Source organism: Brienomyrus brachyistius, chromosome 3, assembly GCF_023856365.1.
Source record: "Brienomyrus brachyistius isolate T26 chromosome 3, BBRACH_0.4, whole genome shotgun sequence".
Classification (NCBI taxonomy): Eukaryota; Metazoa; Chordata; class Actinopteri; order Osteoglossiformes; family Mormyridae; genus Brienomyrus; species Brienomyrus brachyistius.
Genome location: NC_064535.1, coordinates 34,301,399 through 34,329,086, shown reverse-complemented (window position 1 = coordinate 34,329,086; position 27,688 = coordinate 34,301,399). Strand labels below are relative to the sequence as shown.

The 27,688-nt window shown below is 50.2% G+C and overlaps 1 protein-coding gene across 2 annotated transcripts; it reads right to left on the bottom strand.

The window, feature by feature from the left end:
* Window positions 1-358: 358 nt before the first annotated feature.
* Window positions 359-26,899, bottom strand: LOC125738028 (metabotropic glutamate receptor 3-like). 2 transcript variants are annotated; one of them, XM_049006504.1, is made up of 7 exons: window positions 26,689-26,899; window positions 16,888-17,476; window positions 13,674-14,526; window positions 3,135-4,198; window positions 1,643-1,817; window positions 1,488-1,520; window positions 359-986 (listed from the first exon to the last, which is right to left on the bottom strand). In XM_049006504.1, exons 2-7 carry the CDS (start codon window positions 17,350-17,352, stop codon window positions 910-912), a joined length of 2,667 nt encoding a protein of 888 aa, XP_048862461.1. In that variant the 5' UTR covers window positions 17,353-17,476; window positions 26,689-26,899; the 3' UTR covers window positions 359-909. The 2 variants fall into 2 exon arrangements, with proteins under 2 accessions (XP_048862461.1, XP_048862462.1); XM_049006505.1 differs by lacking the exon at window positions 26,689-26,899 and adding an exon at window positions 25,914-26,140.
* Window positions 26,900-27,688: the final 789 nt, after the last annotated feature.

Sequence of the window (27,688 nt, the reverse complement as noted above, 5' to 3'; positions counted from 1 at the left end):
GACATGACAAGCACGAGATTGACGGGCGGCGTCCACATCCACTTGGGCTCCACTTCCTGCCTCTCCTGCCCTCCCTGAGGCTTGCTGTACAAAGTCTCCCGCAGGTTATTTATATCTGCTGCCCACTGTAGTCATCAGAGCATCATGAGTGGTTTCTGCTCAGAGATGAGCCGTCCTGCGTTACAAGCATAGAGCCGTCCATTGAACCCCAGGAAGACTCACGGGTACCGGTGTGGGTGACATGAGCCAAACAGGGGTCACCTACAGGTCTGATCATTCAAACATGCACCACCCATCCAAAAACACGGCCCCTGCATAAAACTACGAAAACACGAGTTAAGGCACAAAAAGCCATCGATAGACAGGGTTACGTTTTACTAATCATAGACTAATCAACACGACAGCGGAGGCATGACCCAGATGGGCGTAGTCTGTTCTTAAAGAAGACATGGATGTTAATAACACCGATTAGTAGGTTTTTATACACTGTGACACCTCCTGTAATATCGCTGACTTGTGCTGTTAAAACCATCAGTAACATTTAATGTACATGGCTTATTTACAATGACGTAGAAATGCGTACTGAATTAATTAAAAACAAAACAAACGGACACATTGTCTTCCCCGTAATGCTGACATGGCCCTTTAGTTATCCTTGAGTCCGAACTTATCAATGGCCACATTACAATGGGGGTTAGGGTTATTTACAAAGCATAAGAAAACTATCAAAAACAAATTCCCAGAAAAACAGACTATAAAGACTTTTCTTCTCTCTACAATGACCTCAGTTTATATGTACAGCCCTTAAAAATCGTGTGAAGCATCCTTCCTGCATGAGAGCAGCGGGGGCGACGCACAGCAGCCACCGGGCCACTAACAGTCTGGGAGCTGTGATCTGACGGTCGGCGCTCACAGGGATGAGGTGGTCGAGTCCACGATCTCCCTCCCGTTGCACACAGCGGGAACGAAGCGAGCGTTCACAGAGGCTGGAGGGAAAGGGAGGAGTTCGCATTGAGATCCTCAAATCTGCTCCAGCACCTGGGGAAGGTCAGAGATGCCACCTCATGTGGCCTGGCTAAGATTCATTGGTGAGGAGCAGTGATGGGGTTCCCCATAACTCATACCACACATGTGTGTTGGGACCCTGCGGTTTGGGGCACCCTGTTGGCCTAAATATTAAATAAATGCATTTGTTATTTAGGAGATGCTGAAATTGCATGTCCTGCTAATCACTTAGCCAGCTGCAAAATTCACACTTTGCACATGTGACAGTTTTTGAAACATCCGAGACAATAAACTCGCCCTGGTGGCATTAGTGACTGGTGAGCTAACTTACATCCATCCTAAAAAGAGATACAAAAAACATTAACTGATTTATTGACTGATTGACTGCTTGCTTGATTTATTACAACACTGGTATATGAAGCCATTATGCTAAAGCCTATGAGAAACCAGTATTCTGGATCTCTTGGAGAACATCTACTAACCTGTCATCCTGCCCACATCTGCCACCGCCGATGCTGAGATGAGGAAGAGGAGAGATAAAGGGGAGGTAAGTTTACCGAGCATGTGAACCTGATCTGAGCTTCAGGGCATGAAACCGCACCAAAGAAACATTCAGATGCTGAGAAGTTCCACCCACCGTGAGAGTAGGCCGGCCCAGGTCCCGCCACGCTGAAGCGGCTCATGTTCATCCGATGGCTGGTGACGTTCTTCTGCGGCTGGAACATTATGATGTGAACCTTCGGGGCGAACATGCAGCCAAGCACCACGAAACCACTCAGGCTGACCGAAATGCACATGGTGGTGGTCTGCACCTGCGAGGGTCAGGAGGTCAAGGGTAAAATCAAGGTCAGCAGCTCAGTTCAATCAAAAAGTCAGTAAAATCAAGGTCATCTGGTCAGTGTCAACTTAAAGGTTGATAAGATGGACAATTTAGAAAAGAATTCCCCTTTGCCAAAGTTTATTCTGTAACTAACTCCTGAACGAATCGTCTTTCAAATCACGTGTTTTCAGAAGCTTAATTTAGATATTTGTGTCTCTGACATCTACACTAATTAACAGACAAAATGAACCAATACAATTATCTGGTCATAATTATAACAAAGACCTCATTACCCTCTGCACCTCTGGATAACTAATATAAGAGCCACTTTTCAGTGTTAGCGGCTTTTGTGCTTCACACATTAGCGGAACGGTTAATTGCTCAACAATTATATCAGGTGAAGACCATCAAAAATGGAAGAGTGTTTGAGTGAGAGGGTCATCAAACCTTCATGTGTTGGCATTGGTATATAAAATACTGTGGATGGAGCCTTGGAGTGTTACATGCTAATGTCAAGCCCACCCACAGAAGCTTCTTAAATAAGCGCACACCTATGTCTCTAATATTCCCCTTAATTAGCTAACTTGTGATGTTTCTGAGACTAGCTGAGCTTGCTGCCACTGATTATTAAGAACTATGTTACTTTATTGATCCCTGTGGGGAAATTCTCTTTTCTCCTAATCCATCCTGCTCTCATGACATGCAGACATATTTGTAGGTGATAGCAAGCTTCAGAGTGAAGTGCAGCCACCTCTAGCAGGGGCCATGGAACTGGGGGTCATGCTCAAAGACTACATTTACCAAGGTGAGACTTGAACCAGTGACCTTCTGCCCACAGTCACAGAGGCTTAGCCCATTAAAACACACACTGCACCCAGTAATATGTTACATCCTTTTTTAATTCTCCATGGAAAATGAAAGTTAGATTTGTGGGCCTGATTTAATAATGAATTAGACTCATGAGCGAACCCCAAGTTCTCCACTATGAAAAATGGCTGATTGTCCAGTACAATCCTTGTCATTATTTAGCAGGTATGTCTTTAGCTCTGCTGCTGCTAACTTTGAATATTGACTAAAGTCTAAATATCGTCATGCAATATGTTGACACATCAGATGCCAATGTCTTAATGTATAACAACATTGCCCGATACCCAGAGGTGGCAATTTCAGGTCCAGAAAGTAAAAATCTAGACCATGATTTATTGGTCTAGATTTAACCAACCAGATGAGTCCTCTGTGACTGCGACTCTTTATGCTCAGCTGGTTGGTTGAAAATAAATCATGGTCAGGTCACGACTGTCCTGCTTACCCTGTAGTCACTGGACGTGACGTAGAAGATGGGCAGGAAAGCCAGCCAGATGATGCAGGTGGTGTACATGGTGAAGCCGATGAACTTGGCCTCATTGAAGTTTTCGGGACATTTTCTGGTTTTGAAGGCGTAGACGGTGCACAGGATGACCAGCAGCACATCGTAGACCAGGGAGAGCAGCATGCTAGAGTCGTGCACGTTGCACTTGAGGGTGACCGTCTCCCGCTTCTCTGGCAGCGTGAAACGTCGCGTCCCCGGTGGCTCTAGCAGCAGCCAGACAGACGCCAGGAGCAGCTGGACGGAGATGAGACTCAGGCAGATGAAGACCTGGGAGCTCGGGCTGATGAAACGTGGACGCTGGGCGCCGTCCTTCACACCGCCAAAGATGCGGGCGATGCGGTTGGTCTTGGTGAGGAGTGCCGAGTAGCAGACGGCGAAGGAGGTGCCCAGACCAAGACGGCGCAGGGCACAGATGGCCGGTGATGGCTTGGCGATGAAGAAGAACGTCATGGAGTAGGACAGGAGGACACCCAACAGCAGGATGTAGCAGAGTTCGCGGCCGGACGCCTTCACCAGCGGCGTGTTGTTGTGCCGGATGAAGACGCCAGCCACCAGGAGGGTGCAGACAAAGCCCATGCATGCAATGGCTACGGGCCCAATGGCCCAGGCATCCTCCCACATGATGTAGTCCTCGGGCAGGTCGTAGCAGTCCCTGAGGTCCTCACTGGGCCACTGGCCAGCACCACAGGGCACGCAAGTGAACTCATCGGCCAGATACTCGTAGGACTCGCACGCCGTGCAAATCCAGCAGCAGAACTCACCTGCTTGCATCTTCTTCATTTCATTGCGAGCACAGGGGTCACTGCACTGTGAAGTGGGTGCCGTGAGGTGGGGCCACTGGATGAGGTCATTGTTGAGGGTCAGCGTCTCCGCCCACTCGCCGACATGGACGTAGGAGTACTTGTCTGCTGTCTTCTGATAGTTGAAGATGTTATAGCGGCCTATGCCATCTCCATAGGTGTCAAACTTCACAAAGTTCTCGATTTCAGGAGGGGAAAATGGTGCTGGAGAACAGAAAGCAGATGGTTGTGACCTTATGAAGCAGCTATAAGAGCAGCTTGGAACATTTCCAGTTTTGATGGTGTGTTAAACGGGGTGTGTTTATCGTTTCTGGGCCCCCTGCCCAAAAAGTCAGTTCCCCCACCACGCCCCCAACTTTTCAAAGCATCAATAAAAGGCTCCTATGTAAGGAACACATGTATTTAACATTTACTGTTGTAACTGCTTGAGATGAACAGGAGGACTCCAAACCATAGGGGCCAAAGTGGCAGTAAATCACGTCAGATTACATAGTAATTAGGAGGTGAAAAACTGTTTCTGTTCATAGCCACATTTTATTGAGGTAGGTTTCCTTTGAGCAGACCATTAAGCACAGATGTGTCATAGAAGTCACACTAGGTACTGGATTTAAGGCACTCAGTACAACGCATCCAGGTTAAAGTACACCATCAGGAGAGAAACGGAGCCCTACCGATTGGTCAGGGATGCCAGATAGATTGTATTCTAAGATTTGTGTACCTGCCCGTGGTTTCTCCTTCTGCGTGTGTCTCTGCGTGTGCGTGTGCCTCTGCCTGTGTCCCTGCGTGTGCGTGTGCCTCTGCCTGTCTCCCTGCGTGTGTGTGTGCCTCTGCCTGTGTCCCTGCGTGTGCGTGTTCCTCTGCCCGTGTCCCTGCATGTGCGCGTGCCTCTGCCTGTGTCCCTGCGTGTGCGTGTTCCTCTGCCCGTGTCCCTGCGTCTGCGCGTGCCTCTGCCTGTGTCCCTGCATGTGCGTGTTCCTCTGCCTGTGTCCCTGCGTGTGCGTGTTCCTCTGCCCGTGTCCCTGCGTGTGTGTGTTCCTCTGCCTGTGTTCCTGCGTGTGCCTCTGCCAGTGTCCCTGCGTGTGTGTGTTCCTCTGCCTGTGTTCCTGCGTGTGCCTCTGCCTGTGTCCCTGCGTGTGCGTGTTCCTCTGCCCGTGTCCCTGCGTGTGTGTGTTCCTCTGCCTGTGTTCCTGCGTGTGCCTCTGCCTGTGTCCCTGCGTGTGCGTGTTCCTCTGCCCGTGTCCCTGCGTGTGTGTGTTTTTCTGCCCGTGTCCCTGCGTGTGCGCGTGCCTCTGCCTGTTTCCCTGCGTGTGCCTCTGCCAGTGTCCCTGCGTGTGTGTGTTCCTCTGCCCGTGTCCCTGCGTGTGCGTGTTCCTCTGCCCGTGTCCCTGCGTGTGCGCGTGCCTCTGCCCGTGTCCCTGCGTGTGCGTGTGCCTCTGCCAGTGTCCCTGCGTGTGTGTGTTCCTCTGCCCGTGTCCCTGCGTGTGCGTGTTCCTCTGCCCGTGTCCCTGCGTGTGCGCGTGCCTCTGCCCGTGTCCCTGCGTGTGCGTGTGCCTCTGCCAGTGTCCCTGCGTGTGCGCGTGCCTCTGCCCGTGTCCCTGCGTGTGCGTGTGCCTCTGCCCGTGTCCCTGCGTGTGCCTCTGCCAGTGTCCCTGCGTGTGCGCGTGCCTCTGCCCGTGTCCCTGCGTGTGCGTGTGCCTCTGCCCGTGTCCCTGCGTGTGCCTCTGCCAGTGTCCCTGCGTGTGCGTGTGCCTCTGCCCGTGTCCCTGCGTGTGCCTCTGCCTGTGTCCCTGCGTGTGCCTCTGCCCGTGTCCCTGCGTGTGCGTGCTCCTCTGCCCGTGTCCCTGCGTGTGCGTGCTCCTCTGCCTGTGTTCCTGCGTGTGCGTGTGCCTCTGCCTGTGTCCCTGCATGTGTGTGCTCCTCTGCTGAATTTTTGTAAGGGTGGGGAAATGGATGAAGGCAGGGTTTAGAAGCAGAAAAGTGTCATGGCTGTCATACCGCTGTAGCGCAATCATGCGTTTGTGGTGATCCTCATGAAAACAAACCTACTGCGCTGCCAGTTTGAAAGTACAGCACATACAATTTTGAACAGTATATAATACGTGATAATGATAATAATCTGCTATGTTACTGGTTTATGTATTTCCTATACTGAACATTTTAATTGTTATTTTGCCTATACCATATAGCCTAGGTGTGTAGCAGCTTATACCATCTTGTTTGCTGGTACACTTTGTGATGTGCGCACAATGGAAACCAATGCGTTTCTCAGAACATATTCCCGTATGTATACGTTACTGCATATGTCACTAGGGATCAATGTAGCACAGGTCATGCAGGAAGTGCTGCGTCCCCTAGGTGGCAGCACTACATTTTACAAATGCTTTAACAACAAAGATGGTTCTCAACAGCACTGAAGGGGGCGCTGAAGAGCATCTGCGAGAGCCAGCGGGGATAAACCCACCAATTAAAACCTTGCAAGTCAGAAACAGCTGAATAAGAGCAGTTTGGAATCATGGCGATCTAAGGGCATAATTAGCAGGAAGATGCCGCCTCTGCTGGGTGTAATAGCTCTTAATTAATCAGCACTCTGCTGCAGATTATGATGCTGTAGGAATGCCTGATGCGAAATTCCTGCAATGTTTTGTAACTGTCAGTCTGAAATATACCAATTCAGTCCCTGCTTTCACAGGCAAGAAGGCCAGCGTTAGAAACCCTGCAGCTGGTGACGTCCAGGATGCCCAGAACCAGTGGCAGTGTCCAGTACCTCTTAGACCTTGCATGTTTGTGTTAGCTACAAACAGTTCCTACAGTAAATATTAAGCAAACATGTCCTTACTGAAATAAAGGTATGGTTACTTAGGAGATGCTGAAGCAGCCTGTTCTGCTATCTGGCTAACTAGCTACCATCTTCTGACTGTATTTGCTAGCTATTTATTAAAATTTTTGAAACATCTGTGGGGGTCCCAAAGTGACGTTTTGAGTGGGACGACAGGAACAAAAGAACACGAAGCAGAACTGTGCTTAAGCAGGGTGATTTGCAGACGCATTGACCCAGAAACACGAGGATTTCTGTTAGTAGGAAGTTGTTTGTGAGATGGAGACACCCTGCCATTCAGCACAGGCTCTGGATGGGAGAGAAGCACTGTGGCTCAGACACACCATGCTCTCAGAAAGATGGAAGGGACTAGGGGACGCAGGTCCATATGGAGAGCCTGGCACAGAAGATGGCAGGGCCTGGTACATGTATGACAGCCTGGAAGAGATGGCAGAGCCTGGCACAGGAGGCACAGTCTGGTACAGGTGGCACAGCCTGGTACAGGTGGCAGGTCCTGGCACAGTTGGCAGAGCCTGGCAGAGATTGTAGAGTCTGGTAAAGCCAGAGCCTGGGCACAGGTGGCAGAGCCTGGCACAGATAGCAGAGGCTGGCGCAAATATCGGAGTCTGGAACAGGTGGCAGAGCCTGGCACAGATGGCAGAGCCTGGCACAGATGGTAGAGTCTGGTAAAGCCAGAGCCTGGGCACAGGTCGCAGAGCCTGGCACAGATGGCAGAGGCTGGCGCAAATATCGGAGTCTGGCACAGGAGGCACAGTCTGGTGCAGATGGCACAGCCTGGTACAGGTGGCAGGTCCTGGCACAGTTGGCAGAGCCTGGCAGAGATTGTAGAGTCTGGTAAAGCCAGAGCCTGGGCACAGGTGGCAGAGCCTGGCACAGATGGTATAGCCTGGTACAAGTGGTAGAACCTGGTGCAGGTGGCCCAGCTTGGGATAGATGACAGACTTTTGTATAGGTAGCAGTACGTGGCAAAAGTGGCAGAGCCAATTGCAGGCATGAGAGAGTGGCACAAGTGACATTTACACAGAGCCGAACATACAGGTTCACATTCCACATCCCCGTAGAACTTGTTTGACAGTGAGCCTGAAATTGAACCCTCTAGCAGGGTAACGTCTGTCCTGAGTAACCAGACGATGCCTTTCATCAGTGAGCTCACACCATTTGCTCGTAAATCCTCATGAAAGCCTGACACATGTAAGAATGCAGAATTTGGAGGACAGTCATAAAAAATTAAAAGAGCCTTCAGACAATCTACTGTAGAGATGCTCAGAAATTCATTAACGAAAATGCTGCTGACAACAGACTCTCGGCAATACGATGTAATAGAACATAATCCTACCATGACGAGTAAAAGTCCCTAATGAGATCAGGTAGCTAACCTCCATCTGTCTTTCCCCAGTCCATGTTCTGCTGATCCTCAGCCTGTCCCAGGAAAGCACAGCCAATGAGGCAGGGCACAGGATGGCTCTCTGCTTATCTTCATTATAATGAAAAGATAAACTTAAACCTAGACCCATTACTATAGGACATACTAAGACAATTTTTCAGCCCAGCGAAGGGTGGCCGTGCTAAAGCATGCTAATATGTGTTACCGGCCCTGCTAAGACATGCTAAGATGTGTTAGCGGCCCTATTAAGACATGCTAAGATCTGTTAGCGACCCTATTATGACATGCTAAGATGTGTTAGCGGTACTATTAAGACATGCTAAGATATGTTACCAACCCTGCTAAGACATTTTAAGATGTGCTACCAGCCCTGCTAAGACATGCTAAGATGTGTTAGCGGCCCTATTAAGACATGCTAAGATCTGTTAGCGACCCTATTAAGACATGCTAAGATGTGTTGGCGGCCCTATTAAGACATGCTACGATATGTTACCAACCCTGCTAAGACATGCTAAGATGTGCTACCAGCCCTGCTAAGACATGCTAAGATGCGTTAGCAGGCCTGCTCCACAAAGCCTTGTCTCTGGAAGGCCCTGGTGAATACATGGCCCCATTTTAGTGAAGTTCCCAAGCCTGAAGACTATCTAGACACTCTATGCGTCTGGGTCCTTGTGGCTGTGTGTGCGGCTTGTGATAAGGAGCCAGAGGAGATGCATCATCGCCGCTTAGGCAAGGCCAAGGAAACAGCGACTTACATAATTGTTTGTTAAAAAGCCAAAAACCATTCATGTCTCTGAATCTCTGTGTACTGCAGCCAAATTCCTCAACATCTCCAGTGTTCACACAAAACATTATGTCATGAGCAGATTGAGGCCATTATGCACTAGATGCTCTTCACTGTCTCTCCCTCTGGGCACACTCCGATCAGCCCTGATTGGTGGGCTCGGGGCCATAGCTTAGCCGTAGCTTAGCATGTTACAGTTTACAAAGTAAACAGAACTCAGCCTCTTACAGAAGGTTTAAGAAGGTTGTCTTGATTGGACTGCAGCCGAGAATCCAATTTAAACCTTCAAGCCTGGCAGCAGAATCTGACGTGTTATGCAATTGACAAATTGAGCAAAGCTGGGAAGATCTTATGGCTGTTTTTGGGCCTAGAAGGGAAATGATGTTCCCATAGTGACCCTGAAATCGGCTTTACAGGGGTCCTTAAGAGACCCGGGCGTGTCTGTTTGCGCGTTTGAAGGGCACAGTGCATCTCAGCAGACACATTCAGTCACCCGCGAAAATAAGGCTTTGGCCAGTTCTCTGACAGACTCATCAGACCTTCCAAGAAAACAGACCAATCCACCTTTTGAATTCTGGCCATTCCAGGACATCCTCCGATTTCATAGCTAGTTCCCAGCATGCAGTGCAGCATGTCAGTAATTCCCTACTTGCAATAAAGAACTGAACAAAGATTATGCATCACATTAGATGAATAACTAATGAATGTTCCGGAGCCTTCTGGCCCTTTAAGATGTTTTTGAAAGGATGATGAAGACACTTGCTATGTTCCCCTGGCTGCCTAGAACGCGTCTGGTCTCCAGGCCAGGGACTGATTCATGTGTACCATGGCAGTGTTGAGCTCTTCTGACTCCTGCAGGCGACTTGCTTACTGCGTCAGTCTGTAGCTCCTACTGGGGTCACCTGTCTCTCTGCAATGAGCTACCAGGTCTGCAGTGTGTCATTCAGGGAGACACATGTAAATCACTAGACTTCTGCTGCAGGGACGACAGTAGTATGCTCAAGGCTCAAGTGATGCTCCTGTCTATTACCAACTGATCCGTAGGGCATATTAGGCCTCTTTATGAAAGTGGGTGTGGTTCAGTGGATTTGGTTTTTTGTGGCTGTGAACAGAAGTTTGTTGGTTTGAATCTCAGGAATGGCGGAGTAGCCTTGTCTCCTTCTGGTGGTTCAGCAAGGTTCTTGACCTCCTGAAAAATGCTCCAGGGATGCCAGATATATGACTGACCCTGTGCTCAGACCCCAAGCTTTACTCTCACCTCTCACCTATATGTATGTGTCTGCATTAAAACAGAAAGCATGATGGGATACGTGACACCTAGCATACTTGTGCATATAAAGCCTCACTCTCATATTTAAGGTCACAGCTGTGCATGACTAAAGTCCTAGTTGTTTGCCCAGACAGACACAGCTAACTTCCTGTAACTCGGCACTAATCTGCGCTCAGTACCGACAAGCTGTTGTTCACCTTGCCACAGTAATATCCGCCGGAGCAGCTTGTTTCATTCAACCATTCATCTTCATCCTCCGTTTGTGGCCTTGGATCCACGGTACGCGTCCTGCACCAGATGCTACGCATTAAATGCGGCTCCCACAGCGACACGCGACATCCTGCTCTAATACTGAGCGACACGCTTCAGCTCTTCATCAGTCTCCCTTGCTCCCAAAATCAGGAGCAAAGATGCACGCCATCATCAGCCTTCAGCCTGGGACTAAGGTTTAATCCGTAGATTAAGATTAATTAGGCTGAGTATCGTCTGAGCTCAAAGGTCGGGAAGGTTGGAAGACTGGGTAAAGTTATGTTCAGATTTATGGGGGATATATACAGTCTTGGGGGGGGCCCTTTGGTTTTATATGACTTTTCCGTTAATTAGTTTTCTGACGTACTTGGACCCGTCGATCGATCTTTAGCCCTTAGGAAATCACTCCTGCCTGTCGGGGGCTGCCAGTCTGCTATGAGGCCATCAAGCTGTATGGCTCAAATAGCTTGTGGGGATTTTTAATGTCCTTTAAGAAGTTTCCTTGGTAGTTAAAGGCGGTTTAAATCAGAAGGCAGGTTCGGTAAGGTGCAGGAAAATGGTCCGTAGAACAGACACAAGCAAACAAAAGCTTGGTGTTTAAGTGTTGGCTTTAACTCCAGGGTTTCAGGGATAAAGGGCAGGTTAGAACGTGTCGCGATGCATCACACTTACAGCAGATGCCAAAAAGGAACAGAATAAATCCATACATGTCTTGAAAACACCCGCTAATCCCGTTAGATGTAAAAATGTGAAATTAGGTATAGTTTATATAATGCTTTGTGTGATCTATAAATGTTTGCGGATGGAAAGCTGTTTGAAAAGACAGCTGGCATGTCACACAGAAGCAATATGAAGCAGTGCCGGCAAGTAACAGGATTGCAAGATAAATTCGGAGACACGACAGAAGTAAAAATGAAGATGCGAATGACACAATTCCTTCCAGAATATGTTTCAGAATCCTGTTTTTTTTTTTTTTTAAATGTGGGTTGACACCGGCTGAGCATGTTAAAGAACCGGCTAACTCTCAAAGTAAGAAAATGAAATATTAATCAAGCACATGACAGGCGGATGGTGGGAGCAGAGCAAGGCAGTGTGGTGGTAGGGAGGGAGAGCAGCGTAGCCCGACAGTGCGTCTGCTCACGTCCCGACAGGAGGGGAGATCAAGGACCCAGCAGAGAGGGGATGGGGGGGGATAATCAGACATAAAGAAACAGATTATTACCAGGCAAAAAGAGCCCCTGTCAGAGAGGGTCATCCTCCTCCATTACACCCACCCCCTGCCTGTCAGGTCCACCCTCCACCTGTAGGCCCTCCTTCCTCCGTAAGGCCCCCCTCTCCGTTAGGCATCCATCACGCCCACCCCCCTCCATTAGGGCTGCCCCCTGCACACACACTTGTGTATCTCATATTCCCTCTCCATGGCCTCAGCTTCCGGAAGCCATTTACTCACAGTTACTAAACTGCGTGTTTAACCTTATGAGCTTAAAAACAGCGAATTGTCACCAGCAGCAGTTACTGCAGCCTAATTAACATTTACTTATTAAACAGGCACTTTTGTCGAAAGTGACGCAAATTTTTTAGAAAAATTTGTCAGCCGGTCCCTGGAGCAACTGGGGGCTAAGGGCCTCAGTCAGGGGCCCAATTGTGACATCAGTCTGCGGGCCATGCGATCTGAATCAGTGACCTTCCCATCTCTTGCTTTTCTATCTATCTGTGACTTCACCTCAACTCACGGAGAACAAAACAGAGACGACTCATGAGGCCTCTGGGGGGGGCGGGCTGGGTGAAGGTTATGGGCTCACCATGAGCCGCTCAGCTCAATATCGCCCTCCGGCTGCCTCACTGCGGCTTTCGGTGCAACGCGGCGTGGCAGAACAAACATCATACACAGGAATACTAAACGTGTGAGCAGAATACATCGCATTTATTGGCGCGCCTTTGTCGCGGCAGCAGATGGGGGGGTAGGTTTGGCGTGTGTGGGACCAGCAGGCCGGAACACACTCCGCACTCTCCGAGGAGCACAGCCCCCACCTCATCCCCCCTCCCTGGCTCTCACGGTTCCTGCGTCACGGTTCCAAAGACTGTCACCTTCTGTGCCTGCAAGATGCCTTAATCACCCTCCTCACCTCTGCTTCCTTTCTTTCTAGGGGTAATGGGGGGGGGGGGGGTATGCTCTGAGCTGTGTCACACATGTAACAGACCCCACACGTGGACATTGCCCCCCCCCCACACACAGCCATGCACAGGAACAGCTGTGGGAAAAGCTCTCTGTTTTCGATGTGAGACCCTCGCTAACAGCTGGTGCCATGACCGATACCTTCTTCAGTCGTGTCCAATCAGCCCCTGCTTCTTACAGCCGCCTATCTCACCAAAGCGACTGCGGTTCCTTCCGGAACCAGCAAACTTCAGGCTACGTGGCGATGACCTTAAGTTTTATGCCCCCTGCTGCTCCAACATCAGTAATTAACATCTCTGGCACTACTCTGCGTTTGTCTGCGTTAATTCGCCATCCCCTTACCCATCCCGGTTTTTCACCGTGCTGCTTATCTCCCACATACGAAGATTCTTTTCCTGACAAAAGAAGTTAAAAGTGGAGCCATGAAGCAGCAGGACTGTCATCTGCTTCCCCTTCCTCTCCAGCTTCAAACGCATGGAAGTCACTGAAATATTTACACTATAGTTCCAAAGGTCACCCTGTAGGGGACTCTGAACTTTCCCGCCAGAGATAAAAGCCTGGCAGCGACGCGGGAATTTAAAAAGGGCGCTCCCTCCAGCGTAGCCACGCCCGTCCTCCCTGCCGCTCCGTTGTGACGTCGCCATTCGCAGCCTCTGACATAAGAAGTTGGAGAATTTCGAAGGAAACAATCGTAGGCCACACTTGTGATTTCTCTCTCTCCTTCTCTGCCGCAGAGCAGCTCCTCCACCCACCAGCAATGCTGCAGCCGGGAGGGATGTGGCGTGTGTGCATGCAGATCTCTGCTACGCCTGCTGCATTCGGCCGGCGGCACAATGCATAAAGCTGCATAAAGCCTCGCTGTGCATGTGGGCCAATTTCTGGTTGTCTTGCTTGTGTAACCTGCTTACAGTGGAGGCACAGTGACTTGTTGCCCTGCTAGCACAGCCTTCTGCCCTCCCCCCCCCCCCCCCCATACGCACCCCTGAAGTTGATGTTGAGCAGGTATTCCCTGTAGAGCCTCCTCCCATCCAGTGCTCTCATGCTGTCGCACAGCTGCGTCGTGTTGGTGCACAGTGTCCGCTGCATCTTGTGCAAGGCGTGCGCCAGGGCGTACACCGCGTTCACCACGAACATGATCTTGGACTCGGGTTCAAAGTTGGAGCTGTCGATGGCCAGGTGCTTGACGCAGGGCCTGCGACTGTCCTCCCCGCCCAGCGTGCACTGGAACTTCTGTTCCCAGAAGTCCTTGTACCAGGGGTTCCTCCTGTTGTTGACCGGGTTCAGGTACTGGAAGTAGCGGTTGAACTCCTCAACGGGGTGGGCAGCCAGCTCCAGCGTGATGGCACCCTCGGCCACCGTCTCGTGGCCCTTAACGATGCTCTCTTGTGCCCCCCAGCCATCGCTGGCGATCCAGGTGAAGGTGACGATGAGGCGGGCGGCGGCGGCCAGCAGCTCTCGGGCGTCATCGCTGCGCATGAAGAGCACGACCACGCGGGCGTTGGGCTTCTGCAGCAGCTGCCGGATGACGGCTTCGTACGACTTCTTGGCGTTGGAGCGGCCCACCTTCTCAGAAGTCGCGATGCAGATGTTGCGTAGCCGCGCCTCCTGCTCGAAGGCCTCGATGCCCGTCTCCCCGTAGTCACCCTCGGATGCCACCGTCGACACGTACGTCCAATTGAAGAAGCGTAGGATCTCTGCCATGGCCTTGGCCTGGTAGAAGTCGGGTGGCACCGTCCGGGCGAAGTAGTCGTAGCGGGATTTGTCGCTCAGCTTGGCGCTAGTGGAGGCGTAGCTGATCTGGGGGATCTGGAACAGCCGCAGCAAGTTGGCCACCTGGGAGCATTGCATATTATATGTTACACATCACATATTACACATCACATATTACACATCACACATTGCATTTTGCACATCACATATGACACGGCCCGTTTTGCACATCACATATGAAACGTCACGTTTTGCACATCACACATTGTATATTACGTATTATATATTGCTATTAACTTATACAAAAATGACATATATGTTTTTAAGAAAAACAGCTCAGCGGCCCAACAAACATATTACGCTTCCGACAGTGGGATTTGAACCAGCAACGTCCCCATGGTAGGCACATTGTTCAAACCTGCTGAGCTACACAGAACACCCCCAGGGGACAATGGAGGATCGACATCCCCAGAAATCAGAGGTGGCTCTCCCTTCATCCCAGTTTCCAGAAGAGAAATAATCAGGTCAGCAGCGGTGGTGTTTACCACCACTCAAAGCACGCATTGACATGGGGCCCTAAGGTTTGTGGGCCCCCTACTGGCCACAATCAGTCACTACATTGGACACTGGGGAGGGCGTGGGGTGGTCCAGAGAGAGCAAACCCAGTCCTGCACATCAGGTGACTTCCACATCGTGGACCATGTGACAAACCGTGCTTAACGAGTGTACCTAATTAATTATCGTATGCTGAGCTGTTCATTTAGCGACACACACATTTCAGGCCACCTTACGTCAAAATCATTTCCCCGGTTTGTTTTCAAAGAGCTAAAAAAGACATTAATGTTGATGAGGAATGTGTGCAAATTGCAAAAAGGTGCACGGGGATGTGGCAAATATCTACATAAACCCTCTGAAAACAAATGGAATAAAATTTGCATTACATTGGCCTTGTGCATTTTATTTTCACACCACCTTTACAGGTCAGAATGATTTAGTTCCAAGGCTCATCCCCACAGTGAGGCTGGCAGGTGCGACCTGGGGGTCCGTAATGAAGAGCGTATGGGCAGGAACCAGACACACCGTCTGACAGTGCTCTGATCGGCTCCGGACCTTACCTAACGAGCGTGTTTGCTGTTTCTGGGGCCCTACTACTGGCACTGTGACCCCCCCCCAAACCCCTCTGGATGCTTCAAAACCTAAATCAGTAACTAATGAGTCCGAAGACCATAGGTATCGAGCCGGTTGGCAGGAACACATTTCTTTAATGTTCAGTGTAGCGACTGTTTGTGGCCTACAGGAAGTGACTGTGGCCCAAACATGAGGGTCCCACACAAATGCGTGGTTTGAGTGGTGAAAAGTGCTCTTGTTAGTTAGAATTAATAACGAGGCGAGGGAAGGTAAGGGCCTGCATGACGGCCTGCAATGGCTGCCGCAGGAAGCGAAGGGGCTGCTGAGTGTCGGGCGGCACAGAGCCACGCGGCGAAGAGGAGAAGGGCAGTGTGGCGGGGCGGAGGCATGGAAAACAGGGCAAGAACAACAGAGAAGACAGTCCAGGGGGCCAGTGGGGGGGGGGCGGTGGGGGACAATGGGCCATTGTCAGGAAGGAGAGATGCACATGACTGATGACAATGGCTGTCTAACAGGAACAAGCACTGAGGTCATCATGGGAGCAGACAGGGTTACTTGGAACACAGCGGGGATTAAGGATTCCTGGGCAGACTGGGTGGGGGTGGGGGGGCACTGTGTCGGCATGGCGATGGGAGAGAGAGTGGTTTATGCAAACCTAAAGCAAATGGCTCCCCTGTCCTATGTCAAACAGTACTACAATGAGCATGCACAATACGGGCATGGCAATTTAAAGGGCCGGCACACTCTTCTGTGAGGGGCGGGGGGCTTGGGGGCCTGATAACACCAGCAGTGTTTCGGAGGTGACACCGATCCTGGCCTGAGAAATCCTGCGAATGCTATAGTGTGACCGGCTCTTTAATGACCCATTTAATGTCAAGGGAAACATGGCGGAGACTCAGAGGGCTTTATATATGACCTGAACACAGCACTGCACCACCACTCACTGCACCACCACTCACTGCACCACCACTCACTGCACCACCACTCACTGCACACATTTGCTTGGGGCTCCCGAGGTTTATGGCCTCCGTTGGCCTCAGACAGTCGCTACACTAAATATTTTGTAGACCCACTCCTTATTTAGGAGATAAATTCTGCTAACCAGTGTTCTGCTAACTAGGTAGTTAGCTATGATCTTCTGACTCTACTCATTAGATATTTATTTAGCTTTTGAAACATCTGACTGGGGGGGGGGGGGGGTCACACAAACAACAAACCCAACTCAGTAGAGACGCCGCAAAATGTCATAATGATGGTGGTTGGAAGGTTCCCCCAGCAAGCTGCTCCTTCAGGAGCAGAGAGCAGAGTGTGGTGCAGCACACCCACCACAGGCTCCTCCCGCCGGCTCGCCCATACCTGTATGGACACGCTGCTGTAGGAGCCACCGATGACGCCGGCGATGGCCAGCGGCACGTTGTCCTGCAGGGCGTACGACCCATCCGGGCAGATGAACTCGGTGTCGTCCACCTTGGTGAGGGAGGCGCGCACGAACTCAAGGGCCTGCTCCAGCGCGTAGGTATCACGCGAGCACGTGTCCAGTATGTGCACGCCCAGCGTGACGCCTGGCAGCAGCGCCGGGTCCCGGTTGATCTCATCAATGGCGAACAGCATGGCCTCCAGCCGCTGGATGCCGCGGCCCTCGTTGATGCGGCCGCACTCGTCCGCGCCGACGCCTTTCTCATGCACCGGGAAGAGGCCCCCCAACACCAGGTCACCGTCGATCTTGATCTCCCTTCTGGCGAAGCCCGAGTCGCTGTGTAGGAGGAGAGGCCTGCCAAAGAGCGCCACCAGGAGGACGATGTGGAGGTGGCAGGGCGGCATGGTGCAGAGGGGGCGGTGGGGCACTCAGGAGAAGGAGGAGTGCATGGGGAGGCCGTCAGCTTCGGCACACGGTATAAGGAGGGGCCACACTGCACTCAGGCATGGAGGACAGCAGTGCATGGACCTGGAGGAGAGATCACCAGCACTGTTTATCACCACTCTAACCACACAATTGCATGGGGCCCCTGAGATCTGGGGCCCCCCTCTTGGTCACACACAGTTTTTACATGATGTATGAAATAAACGTTCCCTCTTAGGAGATTCTGAAGCAGCATGTCATGTTAAGCAGCTAGTTAGATATAGTCTTCTGATTCTACTCATTAGACATTAATTTTAGAAACATCTGGGGGGGGGAGACTCCAAAGTGACTCTTTCAATGTGGCCCCAGAAAAAGCAAAGCCACTACTGAAAATAATTAGGATGCATCTGACAAGGGCCACATCAGGACGGCACGGTCTTCGTTAATGCTGATTAGCGTTTGGAGGCTAACTGGTCCGTTGGTTTCCTGATGTGCCCCAGTCCCGTGAGGTGCCGGTCGCCACGCACCACCGACACGTTTCCTGTGGCTCGCTCTGCCAGCATGTAGGTGGCTTCCTTTGTTTCACATTTCCTCCATTCCCAAAATAACTATTTCCACGTCCTCTGAAGGGTTTTACATAAGACCTAAAGCACCCGCCACCGATGCAAGATCAGAGCGCCGCGCGCTCAGTGTTCCGATCCGGGGGCTGGCGCAGCCTCCTTAATCCCGCTTCATCTGCTAGGCGGCACCGCGGTGCATGGAGACAAAACTGTCTTTGCTGTTAAGGAGCACATCTGCAGCAGCTGGACCGGAGCCTCATTAGGGAGGACGTGGGAGATACTGAGAAGTTCAGGCATGAGGAGAACAGGGCGCCGACATTCAGAAGCGACCGGTGATGTCACATCGAGACTGGCGTGGGCTCAGGACCTCAGCTGCTAGGCTCAGAGACAGCTCTGTGGTAACTGGACCGAGACTGACGACACGTATAGCCACAGGGCCAGAAGAATGTAAGAATAAACAGCAGATGCAGGCATCGATGGTGCACAGCAGAAAAAGGTGGGGAGTGCGGACAGCAGACACAGGCGGCGAGTGCGGACAGCAGACACAGGCGGCGAGTGCGGACAGCAGACACAGGCGGCGAGTGCGGACAGCAGACACAGGAGGCGAGTGTGCACAGCAGACACAGGTGGCGAGTGCGGACAGCAGACACAGGCGGCGAGTGTGCACAGCAGACATGGGGTGGCGAGTGCGGATAGCAGACACAGGCGGCGAGTGCGCACAGCAGACACAGGCGGCGAGTGCGGACAGCAGACACAGGCGGCGAGTGTGGACAGCAGACACAGGTGGCGAGTGCGGACAGCAGACACAGGCGGCGAGTGTGCACAGCAGACATGGGGTGGCGAGTGCGGACAGCAGACACAGGCGGCGAGTGCGCACAGCAGACACAGGCGGCGAGTGCGGACAGCAGACACAGGCGGCGAGTGTGGACAGCAGACACAGGCGTTGACTGCAGACCACAGAAAAAGGTGGGGAGTGTGCACAGCAGACACAGGCGGCGAGTGTGGACAGCAGACACAGACGGCAAGTGTGCACAGTAGACACAGGCGGCGAGTGTGGACAGCAGACACAGGTGTTGACTGCAGACCGCAGAAAAAGGTGGGGAGTGTGGACAGCAGATGTGAGGAGTGCAGACGGCAGACGCAGGTGGCGAGGACCTTGAAACTGCGAATGGCTTACAACCTCACATACATCAAACAAAGACATCTTCGTTTTCCTTTAATTCTTTACACATAAAAAAAAAATCAAGGTTCAAAAACAACTCCTAGGAAGCACGATGAGTTTTAAGAACATGACGAACCTGTTTTGCTCTCTAATCACAGGGAGGTGATAGCGGAGCCCCGAATCTGTGGTGAGCCTTTGGCCATTTAGTGGAGCCCCAAATCCGTAGTAACCCTTTGGGCATTTTGTGGAGCCCCAAGTCCACCGCGAACCTTTGCCAGTTTAGCAGCACCCAGAATCCACAGTGAACCTTTGATTGTTTAGCGGAGCCCCAAAACCACAGTGAGCTTTTGGCAATTTAGAGGCCGAATCTGCGGCAAGCCTCTGAAGCTGCCGGATGTCTTGTCCATTTTCCTGTTGACCGTCTCTGCTTCGAATGCTTCATTTCACCATCTTTTCATTATCGGCTGTAAAAAGCACACTTGACTCCAAGGCCCTTTTTAATTTAATATACAAATGCTTGTTTAGTTGGTCTTTCCTGCAGAATGAATCATTTATTTTGTCGTGCGGAGCACTGCATTAAACTCAGGATGGAATTAAACGTGACTGCGGCCCCTGGGGGTCTGGACTGCTTCGCTGTTGCCTGCTCCTGTCTGTAGTGCATGTTAATAAACAGATCTTCAGGACGCCTCTAAAGACTCGCTGACACATCTCCTGCCAGATTCTTTGGTAGATCTGTCGCCATGTGTGTCAATCTGTGTCTGTGTGCCTCTCTGTGTGTGTGTATGATTCTGTGGGTGTGTCTCTGAGTGTACGTCTGCGTGTGTTTCTCAGTGTGTGTTTCTGTGTCCTACTGTATGAGCTAATCACAGACCCACATGGGAGTTTCTTTGCCAAAAAAAAAATCACCATCGTTATGCTGCAAAAAGCCGCAGGTTCTCCGGTTCTCCCCACCATCTCCTGACCAATTACTCCTGATAGGGTGAGATGCAGGACCTCATTTCCGATTGGAGCTGGTGTGAGTGATCTCAGTGGAGATACGCAGGAGGTTCTGCTTTCATCATCAACCTCCATCATGGTGGATGTACCTTTTCTTAGCTCTGACAGCTGTTCTGTTAACAAAGACGACATTATGTCATTTTGACTTTATGACTTAAGCAGGAAAGAAGGATGATGCAGACCTACTGAATGCGCCTGATGCTAATGGCTGTTAACGGTCAGAACGGTAGGAGGATGGTCTGAACACCATTCCTAAATGTAAGGGATATACATTTCCTGCTGCTAGCACTGAATGTGCAAAATGATGATGGCTGTAAGTAGGAGGTCAGAACCAGAATGCGAGCAGGTGAGCGTGTCCGAGCCCCTCAGCCCGCAGAGGCGGCCCGCTTTGCCGTTCTGAGATCCAGCAGGCAGGGGTCTCCGGGCCCTTTATCAGCGTCCTCCCCAATACCCTACAGAGATCCCGCACCCCTCTGACCCCGAATCTTATCAAGTGAAAACTGCCTAGTGCTGATTTTAATAAATCACTGCTGGAACTGGCAGGCGTGTGATAAAATGGTCATCGCTGGCATTCAGGAGGAAAAAGCTTATATATACGATCATTCGCATAATTCTTGTGTTTCTGGATTCCTTTGGTGTAAACGGTGACAGCTAGCAGTTTGCTTGCTAATAAATGCGAATTTACCATATGTGTAACACTCTTGTCATTTCTTGTCTAGCTAATGATTTAATTTAGTCAAAGATGGAAACTATAAACTTTATTATCAAATATTAGCATCTTAATGGCATAAGACTGGAGACCATAGAGAAAGTGAGCGTCGTCTGTACCTCTGCTCCTCACCCTATCAATTTATCGAATAGCTACACAGTGACTGACATAATCTGCATCAGCGCAGTTCTGCAGTGGGTGGTATTATGGTAATTACTGGGGTTTACAGGGTTGCGAACTCGCATCTGGTGTGACACGCTTTCAGGCTTAAGGTGATGATACAGAGGGCAATTCTTTGTACAATGTTGATGGGCAATTGCCAACCAGGTGACACAAAGGGCAACTCATCTGGATCTGGATGAATGCAAACGGCTCACTGCCGATCAAAGTTTTCGAAACAGAAATTTGTTGTCTAATATCAATGACAAAGTTCCTGAGCAACATTGCTCAGCAACACTGCCCGGCAACACTGCTCGGCAACACTGCCCGGCAACACTGCTCAGCAACACTGCCCGGCACCATTGCTCAAAAACTTGCTGAAAAACAGCTGACCAAAACTGACAAATCATGAGCTGATTCTCCAAAGGAATGTTCAACGTTTACCTTTTAAAAGTGGCTGCATTAGGGTAAATGAATCCATGTCTTTAACTGCCACAACCCCTGCTGTTCTGAAGTGAAATGTTTAGGTCTGTTTGCAACAGCTCACTGGCCACTGTAGAATTTGATGCATCTTTTCTGCTCTTCAGAATAAACAGAACAAATAATTTTTAAAAGCATGTATTTAGAGAGGAATATTAATTAGATATGTCCTGAATGAATACAGGGAAGAGAAAGCCAAACAGCCTGGGCAAAAAAAATATATATATATAAATTAAAGACCAAATGTGACTGGTGTTCCTAGATCTGGTCTTGTAAATGGGGAGATACGTATCAAATATTCATGAAGTGCCTGTTTAAAGCTTTGGACACAATGAGACAGAGAGCAGAAGGTCCTTGGTGCTACAGGGAAGGAGGTATGAAGCTCCTTCAGATGCTGAGAGCCTGATCTCCTGGCTGCGGTAGTGACTGTGAATCAGAACAGGTGGTTCTCATCCTGACAAACGTCAAAGGGAAGCATGACCGGCATTCCCTGAAGCACCTCCCTTGTAATCCATCCATCCATCCATCAATCCATCCATCCATCCATCCCTCTGCCAGAAGCTTACCTGCTTCAGAGTCATGGCACACCTGAAGCATCTTCTTCACCATTCATTCATCTACATTCACATCAAATCAAACATCCGTCATTAGACTATTAAGAATAACCGAAAGCTTACTGTCCCCAGCCAGCCAAACATCAAACTACCTCTCAGAAGTAAACAAGATAATAATAGTGGAACATTCTTTTTTTATGCAGACAGAGAGACGCTCTGATACTGTTCCAGGTCTCCCGGGAACGTTTGAATTTGGGGTTGGTAAGCGAAGTTCTACATGGGAGCCGGCCTGGCCTTGGACTCCATGCGGAAGGTGCAGGGCTGCGGATCCTGACCTCTACAACTGCTGTGAATAATCAGAAGGATCCTTGAATGGGCAGGGCGCCCTGCAGCATGCTAGCCGTTATGAAAACACCTCAGCGGAGGTGCGATAGCTCCCGTTCTGCTTAAAGAAATCTAGATGCATGGAAGACAAGTGTCACACCTTAGGCTTTGAAAACCAGGCTTATTTTTGGATTTAAATAGGATTAAACTTCCTTTCAGAATGATATAACGCCACTGAACTAGTACGTATAATCAATATGGATGTAAATGACGTTCTACACTCTATTTATAGCCCCCAGGTTCCCCTGTGTTGCATTTCCTGTTTGATCTGCATCATGCTGCTTCCGGCTTTGGGTGTCTGGTAGTGTCTGGCTCAAACGGTTGTGACACTGCATCTCCAATTGGAAGGTTGCTGGTTCAAATTCCTGGGCTGGCAGAGTGATTCCACCGTTGGGCCCTTAACCCTGATCTTTGGAAGGCCTGGACAATCTATGGAGATATCTTCGGCTGCAATTATGAGCCAAATGCTTGGCTGCTCTCTGCAGACACTTTATTAAAACCTGCTTGACTAAAGGAACAGGAATCTTAAATAGCTTTTTTTCCCATTCAGGCATTTTAATTGCAAACGCGACACACACATACTGCGGAAAATCCCACAAATCCAAATGTAACGCATGCGACCTCCGCCAGGCACAATGGCTGCTCATTTCCTGAGACACAGACTTTGGTGCAGTTGAATAGAGTCATTCGACTCAAAGGCTTTGGCCTGCCCTACAGATTAATGAGAACTTTCACACAGTGACTTTGCACACCCCACGGGCCCCATTTACTCTCAGCTCTGCATGGACACCTGTCCCCTGCCTGGCCCCTCTAGGCTCTACATGGACACCTGTCCCCTGCCTGGCCCCTCTAGGCTCTACACAGACACCTGTCCCCTGCCTGGCCCCTCTAGGCTCTACACGGACACCTGTCCCCTGCCTGGCCCCTCTCAGCTCTACACGGACACCTGGCCCCTGCCTGACCCCTCTCGGCTCTACACAGACACCTGTCCCCTGCCTGACCCCTCTCGGCTCTACACAGACACCTGTCCCCTGCCTGGCCCCTCTAGGCTCTACACGGACACCTGTCCCCTGCCTGGCCCCTCTCGGCTCTACACAGACACCTGTCCCCTGCCTGGCCCCTCTCGGCTCTATACGGACACCTGTCCCCTGCCTGGCCCCTCTAGGCTCTACACGGACACCTGGCCCCTGCCTGGCCCCACTCGGCTCTACACGGACACCTGTTCCCTGCCTGGCCCCTCTAGGCTCTACACGGACATCTGGTACCTGCCTGGCCCCTCTCGGCTCTACACGGACACCTGGCCCCTGCCTGGCCCCTCTCGGCTCTACACGGACACCTGGCCCCTGCCTGACCCCTCTAGGCTCTACACGGACACCTGGCCCCTGCCTGGCCCCTGCCTGGCCCCTCTTGGCTCTACACGGACACCTGGCCCCTGCCTGACCCCTCTAGGCTCTACACGGACACCTGGCCCCTAACTGGCCCCTCTCGGCTCTACATGGACACCTGGCCCCTGCCTGGCCCCTCTCGGCTATACAAGGACACCACACAGTGCTAGGCCACTGCTCCATAATCTATCAAGTGCTTCCCATGCCACGCAGGAAAGCGCTAAGTCTCTGCTGTGTCCTTTAGAAGCAGCGGGCAGGAGAAATACTCGCTCGGGGTCTATGCCCGCCAGCATCTGCAGGACCCTTTATGGAAATGCAGTGAGAAGAAGCCTAAGGCAGCGAAGCGTACTGTTACTAGTCGGACAGACAGCAATATCTCACCTAGAACACGCATACAAGAGTAAGGGAGATTCATACAATTATGTTTATACTGCATGGGTAGTATGTACTTGTCTTCAGGCAAAGCATTATCTGCTTCATAAATACAAAATCAGACAGTCTGTATCTGTGAATGTTGAACTTAACACAGAGATGCTGATAGGGAGATGAATGCAGCATAACAATTCCAAAACTGCAGCTTACATCCCTCAGCTATACCTGCTGCTACAACTGGACACCTACAGAAGCCATTCCATAATAAGCAGACTATCAAGGGATACATCATCTCAGCAAAGTTCAGCTCCCCCCGCTTTCACACACGTACCGGTGTTTCGACACAAAAGTGAGATGATGCTGGGGTGATGGGGGTGCTCGTCGAGGGCTGTCGCCTTAGCGACGGTCGCTTTCTCACCTGGGTGGCATTTTATCGTCAGATCCCCGTGTTTGACTGCCGGCGAACCGCAACTCTTTCCCGCACGCTGTCTGCACGAGGATCCGTGGGATGGAATCTGCTTCTTTGGATATCTGCAAGGCTATTTTCCGCGAATAAGCTGAAACATGCATCAGACCGAATGGATCCGTCAGCCCAAAGCACGCTGTGCTGCTCCTACTTTGCTCAGAGGCTTCATTAACAGGATTCGTCATTGCCACTGAGGTACGGAGCCGTCCCCTCCTGCCTGATCCGCCGGACACAATCTCCTCGACCGCCCCATTAACTTTGAGGCATCCGGCCGCAACGCAGACTCCCGTTACGTGCTGACATGGATGCTGAGAGCACCGTGCAGGTGTTCTGGTGGCCCACGCTCTCTGCTATACAGCAAGAGTGCAGTAACACAGGGGCGTGCATCAGAATGACCGGCTCCACCTTCTCGCCATCCACGAGAAGATGTGCACACATCCTGCATCTGTAAACCCAAACATCTGCGATGTGCGGAGCATGACTCTGCACCTCGATTTCCAACGCTGATGAGACCTTGTCCAAAGATCCCCAGAGGCACCTAAATCACACCTCAAGCGAGAATATTGTCGGAGCGGAGCTTGATTGTAAAAGGATCTCCACCCGCGGTTTGGTTATGTAAGGACTGAAAGCTCCACATTGAGCTGACAGGTAAACAGAGCCAGTCAGGCTAATTTCACTGCTTGTCTGAATCGCTTCGTTCTCACGTAAATAGCTGAGCTTCTCAGGTACACAAGTCTTTAATTCTCACGCTTACTCCCTTTCTTCCTGCCTCTTCAGAATCCTTTGATCTTTCCCCACAAATGATTTTTCTCACCTTTTTTTCCTCCAGTCCCAAGGCAGGAATTGAATAATAAATAAAAACATGAGAAGTCTGCATGCCTGGCCCTGGTTTCAGTAAGATAAGTAAAATCTCACTAAAGATGTCCTCTCTAAAGCCATCTCACTGTCATCGAGTCCGTAACGGTGATATTGAAACACCACCTTCTGAAGTTAGGGACAGGGGATGGATATTACCGCCTTCAAATGGAATGAAAAAAATCAGCATTACCATTCCTGGCAGATTCTACTGGCGTAAATAATGCATCATTATCATACATCGAAGAAACGCTGGTGTAATATTCAGGTGTTTGTATACTGGAGACACATTTGAGAATAGACAGCATTTACAAGCAAGAGCATTTTTCTGCAGTGGAGCTCTGACAACAAAACAATGTTAACTTTGAAGGGAGGCAACAGGAATGTGAAAAAGCATGCAAGATTGAGCCAGCTCCTCGGTTTTTATAAGATACATCGGGTAGGACGGAATTCCCCAAACCTGATATTGCTGTTTGCAGTCAATGTAGCTGCTTCAGCCTGGACATATCGCGCGCACAAGCTTCGTAGTCAGGATGCGTTTGCAGCACTTTGCTCGCAGCTCTAACCCAATACTCTGCTTGACGGTGACCCTTTTACTATGGGCGCCTGTCACAGCAAAAGCCTTCAATTCACGCCGTGAACCCGAGGAGCAGGCTTCAGGTCACCGGTTTGAATGGACTGAAAGGCAGGTGTAGCGGGGTCTGCTGTTATAGGCGTGGGAGCGGTACTGTGGAGCTCGCAGTAAGACTGCTACAGCCGCATGTGCATCGCTCCGTTACTGATATGTGACATGAATATGACAGCGATCGCGGTTCCCATCTTCCCCGTATGTTACATAACATCTGAAATGTACCTTCGTGCTGCGGAAAAACAGTGAAGACAGTTTCCCAAGTCACCAGTGAATGAGAAAACGGCACAATGCACCACACTCCCGCATATTTATTTTATACTAATAATTATGATTATCACTAATTAACATTCTGTTGATAATTCAGCAACGAAAAAAACCTTCACCAAAATATCCTAATCAAGATTATATACATGCAAGCACAAAGGAGTTCACCGCGAATGAAATACAGCTAAAAAAAAAAAAAAAAAAAAAAAAAAAAAAAACTGCGTGAAAGATTTCCATTGCATTCAGTGGCGATTAAGAGAGTAACTTTCCAGCAGCAACTTATCAGCAGTGCATCTCAAACTGGTGACCAGGCATTTATTACACAAAATCACACACATACCTTCTCAGCAAGGCGCGAGCCGTCATTTAAATAGGACTTTTCTGTTAATCCCGCAAAGAGGCGCTTCCCATTGAGAGCCCCCTTTCACTTGTCGCCTGTTTCGCCTGATGGTCTTACTCACTTCACGGACCCAACGGGTCCCGCTACCTGTCGGGGATGCTTCTGTCTCCTAGCAACAACAATCGATCCTGCAGGGATGCCGGATCCTCATTGGCTGAGAGAAGAAGCGTCTTCCCCTCCCACGGATATTATAAGGGTGCATATGCACGCGCGCACTTTATATTTTAATGTACCGCTATGTACCGTTAACTAGAGGGCATCGGCACTGTCTAGTATCTTACCCCCCCCCCCCCCCCCCCAAAAAAAAACAATTACTCAAAGAGCAAGATATTCTGAGAGCAACTGTGTAATTATTTGGTTCGTTAAATACTACTGCTTTCTTTAAATAACTTTATATCCTATATCAGTCAACAGGTTTTTATTAATCGATCGTAAAAAGGAAAATAGCGGGTGGGTGAAACGATAGGTAGAAACGCCGGGTAACACGGAAAACAGGCGTCATTGGAAATGCAGTCTTCTGAACAAAGATGTGTTTATTTTTGTTGTATAGCCTGTATATGATAAAAACAAGTACGTAAATTTACGCATACTGAGACATACATTTTATTAATTAGTAAACCTGCAAGATTAACGTGAGAACTCTCCTGCACTTTCTTGCATTGCCTTGATTACACAACATAAATGCTTTTCGGCAAAATATCGCTGGAGACTGGCTGAGGATGGAGCTAATCTCATTCTCCCCGCACTGGCTGAACTCTGCGTTCCAGCAAAGGTACTCCCCAGTATTCCCACCTTTACCTTGTTAACAGGTGGGAAGTTTAAGTAACACAGCGCATTGGCAAGTTTCCATCCATCCATCCATCCATCCATCCATCCATCCATCCATCCATCCATCCATCCATCCATCCATCCATCCATCCATCCATCCACAGCAGTAAGT

Bases quoted from the DNA above. Each gene is read 5' to 3' on its own strand.
- LOC125738028 (XM_049006504.1), bottom strand. From the start codon at position 17,352: ATGCCGCCCTGCCACCTCCACATCGTCCTCCTGGTGGCGCTCTTTGGC. The intron at 1,521-1,642 runs GTGGGTGGAACT...TCCTCATCTCAG, and splicing joins TGGGCCGGCCTACTCTCACG to CATCGGCGGTGGCAGATGTG. The intron at 987-1,487 runs GTTAGTAGATGT...CTTTCCCTCCAG, and splicing joins AGATGTGGGCAGGATGACAG to CCTCTGTGAACGCTCGCTTC.